This window comes from Lepidochelys kempii, chromosome 5 (genome assembly GCF_965140285.1).
Source record: "Lepidochelys kempii isolate rLepKem1 chromosome 5, rLepKem1.hap1, whole genome shotgun sequence".
Lineage (NCBI taxonomy): Eukaryota > Metazoa > Chordata > Testudines > Cheloniidae > Lepidochelys > Lepidochelys kempii.
Window position 1 is genome coordinate 91,872,651 of NC_136384.1, and position 16,098 is coordinate 91,888,748.

Genomic DNA, 16,098 nt, shown 5'->3' on the forward strand with positions numbered 1-16,098 from the left:
TGGGGGGCCATCTAGGGAAGTAGAAAGAGCCCATGAACAGCTTGCAAGCTCCTCCTATCACCAAGGAATTTGTAAACATTTTTAAACATCCAAGGCAATCTCTGGGAAAGAAGGACACAAGGTTGTAACTATCTAGGAATTACTTACTGGAGGAGGGAAAAAGAAATTGTGAGAGGGGAGAGAGGGAGACAGAACCAGCTATGCCAGCCTAACCTTCCTGAGAATACCCTCTAGGGAAATCACTAGCTGTGCTCATAGAGCGGGGCAAACTACAGCCCACAGGCCAGATCGGGCCCACAAACCGTTTTAAGCAGTGCATGAGCTCCTGCTCTGGAACTGGGTGGGGGTCGCACCACGCGACTCGGCCCCACTCTGGCTGGGGCGCTGTGTCGGGGGCCGCACTACGCAGCTCCCAGAAGCCGCGGCATGGCCCCACTCTGGCTCCTACATGCTCCAATGGCCCCCTCCAGCACTACAATGCGAGCTGCAGAGGCAGTGCCTGTGGAAGGGCAGTGTGCTGAGCCGCCTGGCCGCGCTTCCACATAGAAGCCAGAGAAGGGACATGCCACTGCTTCCAGGAGCAGCTTGAGGTAAGCGCCACTCACAGCCTGCACCCCTGAGCCTCTCTCAAAGCCCCAACCCTCTGCCCCAGCCCTGATCCCCCTCCCACTCTCCAAACCCCTCGCTCCCAGCCCAGAGCACCCTCCTGCACCCCAAACCTCTCATCTACAAGCTCCACCCCAGAGCCCACACCCCAGCCAGAACCCACAACCCTGCTCCAGCCCTGATCCCCTTCCCACCCTCCAAACCCCTCGGTCCCAGCCCAGAGCCCCTCCTACCCCTCAAACTCCTCATCTCCAACCCCACCCCAGAGCCCACACCCCCAACCAGAGCCCTCACACACTCCCACACCCCAACCCCAATTTTGTGAGCATTCATGGCCCGCCATACAATTTCTATTCCCCGATGTGGCTCTCGAACCAAAAAGTTTGCCCACCCTTGTCATAGACAATCTCTGTTCCCTTTGCACTGCAGGACAGGATCTGAAGACCAGGATCTAACCCTTTGTGTCTAGGGCCATGCACCTCTTAAGGGCCAAAAAAAATAATTTAGGCAGTTTGTACCCCAAGGTAGCAGATGACCCCACTTAAAGCCAAAATCATGAACTCCAGAGCACAATGTAAATAAAGCAGATTTAAGCTGTCAGCAGGAATAGGCTGCACACTTGTTAAAGTCCTTATCAATATCTCCTTCATCAGAAGGAGATGCATTGATTAAATCCTATCTTATGCACAATATGAAACATGGACACAGGAGGGTAGGGACATGAGGGACAGTCAGTTATTTGGGTGACCTTGGATAAGCAAGTCCATACTTAATTGGTTTTCACTATTTCTTATAGTGTAAAGTTAACATTGACTTTTATTGCTTACACTTGGTTTTTGTTGTTTTATAGAAAAAACCAAACAAACAAGGTGATTCCCCCACAAAAATAATTCATATTTATAACCACAACCCTGGTATAACCACATATTTATGGCCTGTGAATAGTAAATTTACACACACAGCTTTTATCATCAGACTGTCATTTTCTATATAATGAGTGTTGTTACAATCAAAACCTCACCTGACCTTCACTCTCCTGATTCATTTTTGATAGATAGATAATAAGACATAAAATATCATATTGCCTCTATATAAATCCATGGTATGCCCACATCTTGAATACTACATGCAGATGTAATATTCAAGAAAATATATATTGGAATTGGAAAAGGTTCAGAAAAGGGCAACAAAAATTATTAGGGCTATGGAACAGCTTCCATCTGAGGAGAGATCAATAAGACAGACTTTTCAGCTTGGAAAAAGAGACCACTAAGGGGGGATATGTTAGAGGTCTATAAAATCATGACTGGTGTGGAGAAAGTAAATAAGGAAGTGTTATTTACTCCTTCTCATAAACAGAAGAACTAAGGGTCACCAAATGTAATTAATAGGCAGCAGATTTAAAAGAAACAAAAGGAAATATTTCTTCACACAATGCACAGCCACCCTGTGAAACTCCTTGCCAGAGGATGTTGTGAAGGCTAAGACTGTAACAGGGTTCAAAAAAGAACTAGATAAATTAATGGAGGATAGGTCCATCAATGGTTATTAGCCAGGATGGGCAGGGATGGTGCCCCAAGCCTCTATTTGCTGGAAGTTGGGAATGGGTGATTGGGGATGGATCACTTGGTGATTACCTGTTCTGTTCATTCCCTCTGGGGCACCTGGCATTGGCCACTGTCAGAAGACAGGATACTGAGCTAGATGGACCTTTGGTCTGACCCAGTACAGCTGTTCTTATGTTACCAGGACCCTTCCATAGAACCGTAGCGCTATCAATTATAAATGGAGTCACAGAAACTTAAATGAAAGCCACTTTCTCAAAGAAAGAAATGTTTGTCCCAGAACCATTGTCGATGAAGAATACCTGAGGGAAAAATGCAAGGTAAACAAATTTGCCATTTTGTATTTTGATTATGAAAAATAATAAGCTTAAGACCAGCCACACAACATTCTTCAGCAGGTATATCCTGGATAGCCAGGTTTTTCTAAGTAAAACTTACCTCATGTTTTGAAACAAGATTAGCAACAACCCAAGATACATTGGGAGATGGCACCCCAGTAGCTTCGCAGTACAGTGTGGTGCTCCTTCCTTCCACAACAGTGAGGTTATAGACACTCAAGTTTGCTGAGGGCAAGCCTGTGACACAAGCAAAAGAATATATAAGTGTTTGTGTTTGTCATAGAGATAGGGTAGATATTCAAATGAGCTGTTCAACTCTTTGACAACAGTCTGTATATAATCGAAAACTCTGCTTACTCAGCTAATCAGAGATTCATTGGGGGTAGATGCTATTTGGTCAAAAAATGCAAAGAGCACATTTGGTACTATGTAAGTGAAGTCCTTAAGTGGCAGTAGGAGTGACTGTGTGTGTTTTCTCCACTCTACCAATCCACCTCCCTAGAAAATTTTAGTTTATTTTCAAGTGCCTTAAGATATTGAAGTGGGAATCATTTTCAAAAGGTAGAAAGGATATTCAGATGCCTAACTCCAATTGTGCCTTTGAAAATCTCACCTTCATTCTTGAGGGAAAATAAGATACAACTTACTTTTCTCATTTGTAGTGGTTGCAATAAAAATCCTCATTTTCCTTTTGCCTAATTAACACTGTGGTGGTATTCCTAGCGTACCCTGAGCTATATATACACTAAAGGGAAAAATCTAGCCCATGACATCATGCAGGGTCAGGGGAAAGAGTCCCACAAACAATACAATCGGAGTGGCTCCAGTCCACAAAGAGGTCACACACACGTGAAACCCAGATCTTCAGAGACAAACTGAGTAGGAGGGGCAGGGGCTATGGGCATGTCAAGGGAAGGAAGGGGCAGAGCCAGAGCAGCTCAAACTGTCCAAATCCTCTGCTCCTCAACTGTTTCAGGGCCATTTCTAAGGTACTTCAGCCACAGGACTGAACTAGCTTCAGGGAAACAGCTACTCTGTGTCATTTGCTAGGAAGCTGCTCTACCTTTTGTCTGGATCAGTCCTGACCCAAAGAATAAGGGAGCTGGAACCTGAGGCTTCATCCCTTTCACCTGCATTGAGTGGTGCTCTGGTGTAGGAGAGAATCTAGCTCCACAAACCTATTATGGAGGAGGTTTTCAGAAGAGTTCAGCTTCCAGAAGCTCCCTTTTAGGCACCCAAATTAAGTGGTCAGGTTTTTGGTACAGCTCAACACCCAAAACAATGGCAACTGTCAGAACAATAGGAGTGGTCATGTTTTGAGGACTTTTGAAAACCCGAATACTTCATTTAAGAGCATAAACTGGAGTAGGGCTCTTTTGAAAATATGGTCAGCAGCATATTAGGCCAAAAATCAACTTTTCTTCAGGTACGTGAGAAGTGTATTTTTTCTGTCCTTCAAAACTATATTTGTTTGCATTGAAAATAGGCAGTACGCTGAAAACACGGGAGTTTTGTTATGTGAGATTGTGCCATCATCCCCTATATAAAGATAACTTTAGCTTTGCCCTCACCACGATGCTCAGCTCAGCAGCAATCTTAGACATGTTTTGTTTGCTATTTATCTCAAATATCCCGCACAGCAAAAAACAGCTGTCCTAGCTATGTATTGTTTTGCAGTGAGATTTCTTTTTCCGCAACAAAGCTTCTATCTATATTTTTTTAATTAGGGTGGAGCAGATTCCGTCATGCACCTGCAGGTTTACAAGTTTAGCAAGGTGATTTTTTTTATTATTATTATAAAGCCCCATAGTAAGTCCCTTATATCGGATTTGTGTTAATTAGAGCACATTAATATGTTGGCCAAAAATTCAATAGAAACTTGAAATATCACTTGAAGTTTAATTAGTTCAATAAAAATGAAATGAAAAGTAGTAATAGCAAAGGCAGGACAAATCGTTTTCCAGGCACTGATTTCTTGCCTAATAAGATTTGAGATCATCAGGAGTATACAATAACTGCTTAGGCAATTCTGCTAGTGCTTTAAGTAGTACAGTAATATGATTCTGATTATAGGCATCATGGGTTTCTTCTATTATGCTCACTTTGTAAATCATACATTGAAGTTTATTGAAACAGAGCTGGATGGCTGTATGCCTTGATGCAGTAATCTGTTAGCGAAGGTAGCCATCTGCTTTTGCTTGCCATGACTTCAAACCTCAGCAGTGTCTGTCATCCAGCCAGGCAGGAAACTAAACTAAATCCTAAGGAACATTTAGATATTAATTATGTTGGATAGGGAACATGGAGGAGAAGTAATGAGATAATTTACCCCATGCAGCCACCCTCACACACCAGTTCTTAAAACTATTTGACTCCTGTGGTCATACCTGATTCTGGGAAAGAATTTTAGCCATCAAGGCATTATTGCCCAGCTTCTTCCTAGCAGTATCTTCTCTGGACAAGACCTGCCTGACATCTCTCATGCCAAATTAAAACTACTCAAAGTGTGTCGCTGTTTGAGTTCACAGAGCTTCTAAAACACACAGTTTCATATGAACCCTATCATATAAGCCCCCCCCCCCCAAAAATAAAAAATCATTGTTGACCATCTATTGCACTACTTGGATTTCCATTAAAATTTCAAGATGTCTTCTAGTGGTGCTTTTTGATTGTTGAACTGGGTGTGGAGGACCAAGTAGCATTTTAGCTACTCGCTTACTAAAGCATGATGGCTGTGTGCTCTTTCTAACTTTGCTACTGCTGGCTGAATTTGTATTCTTTTATATAAAAAAGTGTGGGATGGCACCACTGTTACTATCATGTGCACTATAAAGAACTTGGGAATTGCCATACAGGATCAGTCCTGAGGTACATCTAGTCCAGTATCCTGTCCCTTACAGTGACTGATCAGACTCATGTTTCAGAGGAAGGTTAAAGAACCCACAATAAGCAAATCGGGGATCATCTTCCCCCAGATCTCATCCTGATCGCTAATAGAGCGAGATTGGTTTAAACCACAAAGCATGAGGTTTAATATCCCTTCCTAACTTCTTGTTAGTATTAATTATGATAATTCTGGATATTCATAATGTCCAATCTTATTTTGAATCTTGCTATATTCTCAGCCTCTACAACTGCCAGTAGCAACAAGTTCCACAGTTTAATTAAACATTATAAGAAAAAGTATTTCCTTTCATTAGTTCTGAATTTGCCACCTTTTAATTTAATTGAATATCCTCTTTTGGGAGGTTATGAGACACGGATAACCGGAGTTCCTGATCTTTCTTCGCTTGACCATTTGTTATTTTATACAGTTTTATCATGTCCCCTCTAATTAATCCCAACTATTCATACAAAATGATGGGGTCTAAATTAGGTGAGATCTTGGAGTCATTGTGGATAGTTCTCTGAAAACATCTACTCAGTGTGCAGTGGCAATCAAAAAAAAGCTAACGGAATGTTATGACCGATTAAGAAAGGGATAGATAAGACAGAAAATGTCATAATGCCACTTTATAAATTCATGGTACACCCACATCTTGAATACTGCATGCAGATCTGAAGGCCCCATCTCAAAAAAGATATATTGAAATTGGAAAAGGTACAGAGGAGGGCAACTAAAATGATTAGGGCTATGGAACAGCTTCCATATGAGGAGAAATTTAAAAGATTGGGACTTTTCAGCATGGAAAAGAGACTATTAAGTGAGGATATGATAGAGGTGTATACAATCTTGACTGTGTGGAGAAAGAGAATAAGGAAATATTTATTTACTCCTTCACATAAGACAAGAACTAGGGGTCACCTAATGAAATTAATAGACAGCAGATTTAAAACAAACAAAAGGAAGTACTTTGTCATACAACACACAGTCAACCTGTCAAAACTCTTTGCCAGGAGATGTTCTGAAGGCCAAAACTATAACGGAGTTCAAAAAAGAACTATGTAAGTTTATGGAGGATAGGTCCATCAATGGCTATTAGCCAAGATGAGCAGGGATGCAACACTGTGTGCTCTGAGTATCCCTAGCCTCTGTTCGCCGAAGCTAGGAGTAGACAACAAGGGATCGACCGCTCAATGATTGCCTGTTCTGTTCATTCCTTCTGAAGCACCTGGCATTGGCCACTGTCGGAAGACAGGATACTGGGCTAGAGGGACCACTGATCTGACCCAGTATGGCCATTCTTATGTTCCTTTCTAAGTTAAGCGCTCCCAATCTTTTCAACCTCTCTATGATTTTTTCCAGACCCTTGATCATTCTCCGAACCCCCTCTAATTCTGAAATATCCTTTTTTGAGATGAAGTGACCACTATCACACACACACACACACACAGTATTCCAGATGAGGATGTACCATTGAGTAATATAATGGTATTATGTTTTGTCTATTGTTCATCACACCTTTCCTTATGCTTCCTGACATCTCATTTACTTTTGTGACCAGACTTGCACACTGAGCAGAGATTTTTATCCCTGTCCCTTTCCTGAGCTAATACAAGGTTCTAAAGTAACTGTAAGGAGCAGGAGTAGTGCAACCTTTTTCCTTTAATGTACATTTATAAACAATGAATTTTGTTTGCCATCATGTTGCCCATTCACCTAGTTTGGTTAAGTCTCTCTGACGTTCCCCACAATCCTCTCTGGTCACAACAAACAGAAGCCACCAAGGCTCTAAAATATCACAGAAAAGAGCCATAAAACTCACCTGAAAAGAAATAGTAAAAGTCTCGCTAGTTTAGGGTTTTGTATAGTGACTACCACTACAGCATCTAAGAACACAGAGAAATTTTCACTACTTTTGTAGTTTTGCTAATTGCCGATAGTAAAACATTACAGGAAGATAAAGAAAGGCAGATTAATACAAACAAGGCTCACTGATGGCAAAATGTTGAAAGTGCTCTATACTATATGATAATTTTTATTAAAATATGGGCCCTGATCCCAAAGACTCTTATACATGTGAGAAACGTAATGAATGTGAACAGACCCATTGAGATCCATGGGATTATTCAGTTTCCTGAAGTTGCTCACATGCAAACATCTTCATCAGGGGTTGCTAAACATAAATTTTAAAATACAAAATGTAGAATAAAAAGTAAAAGTGGGATGTCTAAATTTTCACTGAATTAGCATAAAGTTACATCATCGTAAACTTTTACTCAGAACTAAGCATGCCCTTTCACTGGTCTACATAGGTCTAATTTAATAGATTTCATTTAATAATTAAACTCATTAGTTTTTATTTAAAAACCACACACAGTTTTTCTTTGCCCTTTCTTATCAGTCATACCATGATATATTGTTTCCCTAGACCAAGTGCTTTGTGCCCAAAAATAGTACAGCATCGGTTATAAAGAACATTAGATTGGACTTCCAAGTTGCATAATTAGAATAATTGTGTAACTTGGAATTATGTAATATGTACATAGTAACTAAGCAATTCTAGCTGTAATACTGTACAGCATATGGAAAAGTTGTCTGTGCAATATATTCAAAATAATAAAACTTTACTTCAACAGGTAGTTCTTGGATTAGAGGTTGTCAAAAAATACCTTCTATTCATCACGAGCACATTTGGACATACTGACTTCAAGTGAGTTGCAGCACTTATGGGAACAGTACTGAGCTCTTCAATCCTATACAAAATCCTTGGATAACAAACCTGAGACACTCATTCATAAAAGGAATAATTTGGCTCCATTAGTGTGCATTTATTACCTGAAGCCACATTACAGAGGGACAGTCAAACTCTGGTGGTACAGTAGAACCTCAGAGTTATGAGCACCTCGGAAATGGAGGTTGTTCATAACTCTGAACCATAGGTGCTGACCCCGTGGGTACTCCAGGGCTGGAGCACCCATGGAAAAAAAATAGTGGGTGCTTAGCACCCACTGGCAGCCCTGCGAATCAGCTCCTGCTCCTTCCGCTCTCCCCAGCACCTCCCACCCACCACGATTAGCTGTTCAGCAGGGGGAAGAGTGAGGGCAGGAAGAGGTGGGGGGGGAGGGGATAGGAAGAGGTGGGGGAGGGGCTTGGGGGGAGGGGGTGGAGCCAGGGCTTGGGGCAGAGCTGAGTAAGTCAGTGCCTATGCTCTGAACAAAATGTTATCGTTGTTCTTTCAAAAGTTAACAACTAAATATTGACTTAATGCAGCTTTGAAACTTTACTATACAGAAGAAAAATGCTGCTTCCCCCCCACCCCAACCTTTTTTTTTTTTTAGTAGTTTATGTTTAACACAGTACTGTACTGTACTTGCTCTTTCTCTTTTTCTTTTCCTTTTTTTTTGGGGGGGGGCGGGGGGGAGGTCTCTGCTGCTGCCAGGTTCCAAATGAGGTGTGTGGTTGACTGGTCAGTTCGTAACTCTGGTGTTCGTAACACTGAGGTTCTACTGTTCAGTGATCATGCAGCCCATCTCTCTACAGTGCATAGCTAGCAGTAGTTCAACAAAGGCAAGAACAAATACTTTGGTTGAAATTTTCAAAGATGCATTGGGGATTCTGCTACTCAACTCCCCGTGAAATTAATGGAACTCTTGTAGCTAAATCCCTCAGTCAGCCTCAAAAATCATATTAATAGTACTTAGCACTCATGTATGCACACACACAGACATGTCTATGTGTGTAGTGTTTTTAAGGTGAAATCCTGGCCCCACTGAAGTCAATGGTAAAACTTATATTGACTTCAATGGAACCAGGATCTCTCCCTATAAGTGCATATCACATGGTTTGAACAAACTACTAATATTCCAACCTGAACCCACACTCTGTGGCTGACCTCTGTCTCAGTAACAGTTCAGCCATGTTCAGCCCATCACTGAGACAGAGGTCAGTCACAAAGTCTGAGTTCAGATTCAGAGCTACATTTTTCTTGCTATTGAGGTATGAAACCTGAGGAGCTAGCCTGAGGAGTTATGCCATATCACTGGACAGATTTTCAATTTGACTTATGATATTACTCGTGATAATATGGACATTTGTAGCACCACCAAGGATGTAATGATGTTCTATGATAGCAGAAGAGATGTGAACCTGAGCTTGAATTGTAACTCTTGTAAGGACCTGACTCTATAATTTCACTTATTTTTGTTTTTATTTCTTCTATTATGATAAAGTCACACACCCCCCAACCTACTTGAGCACAGAAATACAAAAAACACCCACACATAAAAGTTTCACCTTATTAATATCAACCCACATTCTGTGATCCTTTATGGCAGGGGTCTCAAACACGCGGCCCAAGGAGTTATTTGAGGCAGCCTGCCAAGCTCCCCGTGCCCCCCTGGAGTTATTTCCTGTGGCCGCCAAACTCCCCTCATCCGCTGTCCCCCCCACAGCGTGCCGCGTCTCTATTCCTCTGCCTACCTTCAGGTGCTTCTCGCCGCCAAACAGCTGTTTGGCGGCACTTAGAGCTTTCCAGGAGGGAGGGGGGAGGAGCGGGGAGCTGCGCATTCAGGGGAGGAGGCAGAGAAGAGGCGGGGTAGGGGCAGGGATGGAATAGGGCGGGGCCAGGGGCTTTTATACCTTTATATGAAAAGGTGTCAGTGATGCACCACCTGGGCCAATGTACTAGTCCTCATGTGGCCCTGGGGGCAATTTGAGTTTGAGATCCCTGCTTTATAGAGCAGAACTCCATTGCCAAACTCCCACTGAAGTCAACTGGAGATTTGTTCATTTAAAGTCTGCAGCCCTTAGTTTGAAATCACAGCTGGATGATGTTAGACAGAAGAACACAAAAACTGTTCTTTTAACTGTTGGTTTCCCTGATGTACCAAGTTTCCTACTAAGTTCAAGATATATGTGCAAACCTCTCTCTCTGAGCCTGGAGCAGTGTTTCTTCATAACTACCCTTCTAGCCAGGGCAGGAGCAGAGATGATGGGCTCTGATAAGACCTTGAAGGACCATCCCCCAGCATACCAAAACAGATGTTTTGCTGGGGAGGGAACTGACATTCAATGCATTTATCACAAGCCAATTTATATCTGACCTTCATTAAGGTCTTTTTAGTCCTTTGCTGGAATCTCCTGAACCATCTTCTCAATACAACTCTCAGTTGCAGACTGGTGAGCTTAATAAGGGGAACAATAATTATATTTAAACTTGTATGACGACATATTTTTAATACCCCCTGCTTTACAGATATTCTCTAGAGTTCAGGGGATACAACGGGCCCAAACCCAGCCTTGCTCACAACACACAAGTTTCCAAAGCAATCTGCGGCTGCTCCCTGCATTCTTCATGCTGGGAGGAGACTTCCCCCACATGTGAGTATAAGGTTTGCTCTTAAGTGCAACACCAGCAACAAATACTTTAACTTGCTATTAATTTTATCCAGCCAATCACGTTTTCTGGAGGATGGATGTGGCGCTGGTCAAGAAATAAGAGAACATGGCTCCTCAAATTACAATGTACCTTTCCTGGCTGAAGATTAGAAAATATAAAGAAAAATATTTCATTCAAAAATTGAACATTTTTATAGGACAAATTCAGTTAAAATTTGACCAGCTTCCAGAATACAAGCCACAAATCCTGAAAAGATATTTTACTTACGTACATACGTACATACATACGTACACACACACACTTTAGGCTTGTATGGGCTAAAAACAAGGCAAAAGGTGCTTTTTTTTCTCTCCTGAATTGGGGCATAAATCTGTGAATTGCTGATAATATGACGCACCTGTTGTGTTGCATTTAGCAACCAGCTGCAGCCCAGAAACTGTGAGCTAAATTCAGACATGGGGTAAGTGGGTACATTTCCAATGAAATAAACAGAAATACCATGTGGGAGTCAGCTCTGCTATGCCTCTATAGCATTGAAAACAGGATACTCCTACAAGATTACGTACAAAGCATTAGTTACACAAAATAGAAAGCATTATTTCCATTCTCCCTCCCTTTGTAGCTGCAAAGTCCCACCTTTAAAAATCCAAAAGATAGAAATATCTCAAAGAGCCTTTCACAGAGCTTCTTCCAAGGAGACAGTTACATCCATTTCACATAAGAGCTTCAGAGCAAAATCAGACAGACCAGAGCACTCAGTGCTGCTATCAGCAGCACCTCACGTCTCCAAAGCAATCAAATGAATTCAATACAGCTGAGCTGTGCAAAGCAGACACAAGCCTTCACAGGTGAATCGAGAGCTCTGCTAACAATTTTAATGGAAGCTAATGAGGGTTGGATTGATGGAGTGCAAATCTCTGGCAAAGGACTTCTTGTACAGCAGTTATTATTTAAAAACACATTTAGTATGGAGCAGTAAATGTTCGTTCTGCTCTACCTGCAACATTTCCTATTCCTATAATTAGGAATACTGAAAATGCAGAAGTGAAGTCAAACACTTCAGTATGACAAACATGGAGGTTTTGAACTTTTTAGGTCTCAGGAAGAAGACCAGGCAAGATGTTTGCAATAATAAAGAATAGTCTCACACGCTTGATATCAAGTGTGCATGGTTCTGAAGGCAAAGTCCTGACCCAGCCTCCATTTTGTAAGGAATTAAGAGAGTCATTTCTTTAGCCTATTGGAAAGGAGTAGCATCAGTCTTTATTTAGTTACATTACAAGGATGAAATAATAATAATACCTAGCTCTTAAAAAGCACTTTTCGTCAGTACATCTCAAAGTGGATAAGTATCATGATCACCATTGTACAGGTGGGGAAACTGAGACACAAGGTTGAAGTGACTTGCCCAAGGTCACCCAGCAGTCCTGTTGCTGAATGAGAAGTAGAACCCTTGTCTCTGAAGTCCCAATCCACTGCTCTACCCAGCAGAACACACTAACTTCCCTGTTTTCCCTAAATATTCCTATTTCTTTGTTCTATGGCTATTATAAAATACTTCCATTTCAAACTAACTTAGAGAGAAAGTCACAATTATAAAATGGAATGTTGTTTTTACATTATGAGGGGCAGATTTTTGATAGTGCATGTACAGATATGTGTGTTTAATTTTGCTCACACACAACCCCTGATTTAAACAGATATAGAGGTCTGTGCATGAGAATAATCTAGATTTGTACATATGCATCAGAGTTAGTATGTGCACAAGTTAGGTACCTACACTTTTGAAAGTCTGGTTCCTACTCCCTCCCTCCCTCCTGACAAGAAGCTTCATAGATAAATTATGGCAGTCAATTCACTTATTTTCATTTTAAAAGCTCTTAATAATGAAAAATGTTTTAATTAAGTTCAATTGCATAAGAAAACAGTAACTCAACTTCTGAGTTACAGTGTAAACCCTGTTGCTGTCAAAACTCTCGTACAAACCACTATTCATGCAGATCTTGATCATAGATAAGAACTAAAACTCAGTACCAAGAGAATAAAAATAGTTTGCCAGCGTACATCATGCATAATAGCTATTAGTTGGAGCCAAAGTAAATAATACAGAATAGAGGGCGAATGAATATTCTGACAGGTAATACAGAGAGAATGTTTATGACCTTTTTAAAAGCCAACTAGTTTTGCTTGTTATGTTCTACTTTTATCAGCCTTATCTGTGAAGTTTGACTGATAATAGAAAAGATTTCAACACCCATTGGATTATGCCTTTTCTTGCTGTTTTGAACTATGCTGTGTTGTGACAGCCTATGAGCCAATGCTTATTTTATTGATTCATTAATATTATTACATTTTTTCTATTATTTAAACAAATAATCATGCCAATCTTTCAATCTGGCTTCATTTTCTCCCTAACATCTAAAATCCATAATGTCTCCCACTCTGTTCCTAACAAAACTTCTAACTTGGTATTTCTCATATTTATTTACCTCCAGAAACGATATTCAACACAATGGCCATTTCCACAGTCTGGAGAAAAGCCTGCATGAGTCTAATTTATTTAGAACTATCTTAACACTCGCCTATACAAATTACTGGAAAAGGGCTTCCTGAACACAGCAAGAAATGAGCAAACTGGCTTTTAGATTGTAATTGCAAACAAGGAGCAGCACCTTCTGAAATTCTGTCAATTACATAATGCAAGTTAACAAGAGCAAAGCCAAATCTCTGCTGGAAGATTTACAATACTACAAGAGAAAAGAGTCAGCCCCTTCTCCATATGAAAACAAAAATCCTGTTATTGAGACAAATTCTGGGCCCAATCCTGCAGTTCTTAGATAAGCTTCCCTCAACTCACAGGTTGTATCCATACACAAACTGTGATGTCTACTATCACAGTTCAGGGCAATGGCACCTGTATTCCCCTTCTATGATTCCTCAAAGGCACCCACTCTAGGCTCCCAGCTCCTCAGCTGTCACCTCACTTGGGTAGAGGTCTGCATCTCTTCCACTCCTGACAGGTTTTTCTAGGCTGCACAGCATCCTCCTTACACTGTGATATCCCAGCAAGCCAGACTGCCTAAACAGGCCAGCATCTGTGCTTTGCTTTCTCTTCAAAGGCTGTAAACCAGCGGCTCTCAAACTATTTTACTGGTGACCCCTTTCATATCGCAAGCCTCTGAGTGCGACCCCCCCTAATAAATTAAACGCACTGTTTAATTTATTTAACACCATTACAAATGCTAGAGGCAAGCAAGGTTTGGGGTGGAGGTTGACAGCTCGCGACCCCCCATGTAATGACCTCGCAATCCGCTGAGGGGTCCCAACCCCCAGTTTGAGAACCCCTGCTGTAAACAGATAAATTGCCAGCAGTTATGCCACACAGCTCTTTATAAGCAAGCATATTTATTCTTAAGGTGAAAGCATTACAGAGGAAACATATTGAAACAATAAAAGAACTTATATTCATGTTAAAAGCTTACCAAAGATCATCCCAGCTCCAACCTTGGGCTCTGGCAGGTGTCAGTCCTTCCAACCCCTCCCAGAAAGCATTGGGGACCTCCTTGGACAGAAGGTCCTATCCATTTGCTGGATCAAAAAGATGGCTTTGAGCCAGTTTAAAAGCAGGATATTTATCCAAGAGTCCTTCCTTTGTCTGTTGGTCTCTGGAGAATCTACTCTGAACTAGCATAAGTGAACCTCGCCAGGAGGTTGTACCTCTCTCGGGGGTTACAACCTGGCTGATTTTCCTTAATCACCACCCACTCTTTTCAATTCCTGTAGGACTTGGGGTAGCCCTCCCCCATGCAGAAGAACACAATCATAGATAAACCATTCATTTAAAATAATGTTCCTAAAGATACTGCATGGTGTTGCAATGTTTGACCCATATACCCCACAAAGCAGTTACATACAATCCAGGTCCACAATATTACATAAACTCAATACCATAAGTCTTTGAAGGTCACTGCAGGAAATTGCCATATCTGGCACATCTACAACAAATAAATTAGGCTTTTGCTCTCTGAAAATCTGGCCAAGAAACTCTGGCTAGGATACACAACCAGTGACAAGGAAAAAATAACTTGCAGCGAAGTGGCATGATATAGTAAATATGCAACACTGGAAGGATAATCAAAATAAACAGATGGATCAAACACCACACTAGGTGCCATATAAGATCTTTGATTAGGTAGATTGGTCATACAAGATGGAATGATGTTGAGAATCTACGAACAGTGGCAGAAACAGAGGCATTAAATATGAGGGAAAGAAAATTATTTCTTTACTACCTATACAATGCAGACACTGGTAACAGGTGACTCACTGGACAGTTTTAAATTTGTTCATTTCGACACTGACTACAGAAAAATAATCCCAAATTTGATCTTTTGATCAGAGGTCAGAAAAAGTACTTTATTGTCAATAGTTCTTATTGGCTTTCACCATAAATGTGGATTATGGAAGTTCAACTGTAAAGCTAAAATTGAATTGCAACTAGCCTTTAACCAGTCCATTAATGAACTTTTCAATGACATAAATAAGTACAGTGCCACAGAACCTCACAAATTCTCACTTTACTGATCTGCAAACCAGAGAATTCTAACCAAGAAACCATTTATTAGCAGCACACAGTAGCAAGGTGCCCTATTACCAAGACTTATACTACAAAATGCTTACTAGTATACTATGCAGTATTACCATCAATAATTAATTACACCTGCCAGAATAAATTAACAAAGTACTTTGTCAGACAGTGTCCTTAATTTTTATCTAAAATCAAAGTTGTTTGCTTAGTTGCTGATTCAGAAAATTAAACAATCTGCAGTAATTAATGTAGTAGTCGTCATTAGGACAAATTAGCAAGGTTGTACTCTGTTAGGTGACAATATAGCTTACAAAGGCCTGAGCACCCACAAAACCTATCAAAGTCAAAAGAAAGGGTAGGGGGTAGTTAATTCATAGGAAGGGGAAGAAAACTGTAAAGAATGGACATTTATTACTCAATCCAAACCAAAGGTTTCATTCTTCCTATAGTTAGATAACAATTAGCCTCTGTTGACTTGTATTTTGTTAGAAAATTAAACAGACTAACTTCTTTGGAAAAATATCTGCAGGGGAAAAAATTAAAGATATGGTTTCTCATTTTCAAACCGGAAGCCACAGCTACAGTTTATGGAACTGGGTTTTCTGAAAATTAAGTCCACACAAACCTAAGCAATGTAAAATAAGTATCAGAGAGATATTGTTAAAAATAGTAGCTCAATATATGATTTCTTAAAAGAGTTTCAGAATGTAGGTCGTGCT

The 16,098-nt window shown here is 40.8% G+C and overlaps 1 protein-coding gene across 5 annotated transcripts in view; it reads right to left on the reverse strand.

Moving 5' to 3' along the window:
• NTRK2 (neurotrophic receptor tyrosine kinase 2) overlaps window positions 1-16,098 on the reverse strand; it is a 272,799-nt gene that overhangs the window by 219,853 nt on the left and 36,848 nt on the right. For all 5 annotated transcript variants that reach the window (XR_012159057.2, XM_073345037.2, XM_073345042.2 and 2 more), the window contains exon 7: window positions 2,610-2,746. Coding sequence is in view for 4 of the 5 variants with exons in the window: in XM_073345037.2 (XP_073201138.1) it covers window positions 2,610-2,746 (137 nt within the window). In the remaining variant the exon portion in view is untranslated. The remainder of the gene's footprint in view (window positions 1-2,609; window positions 2,747-16,098) is intronic.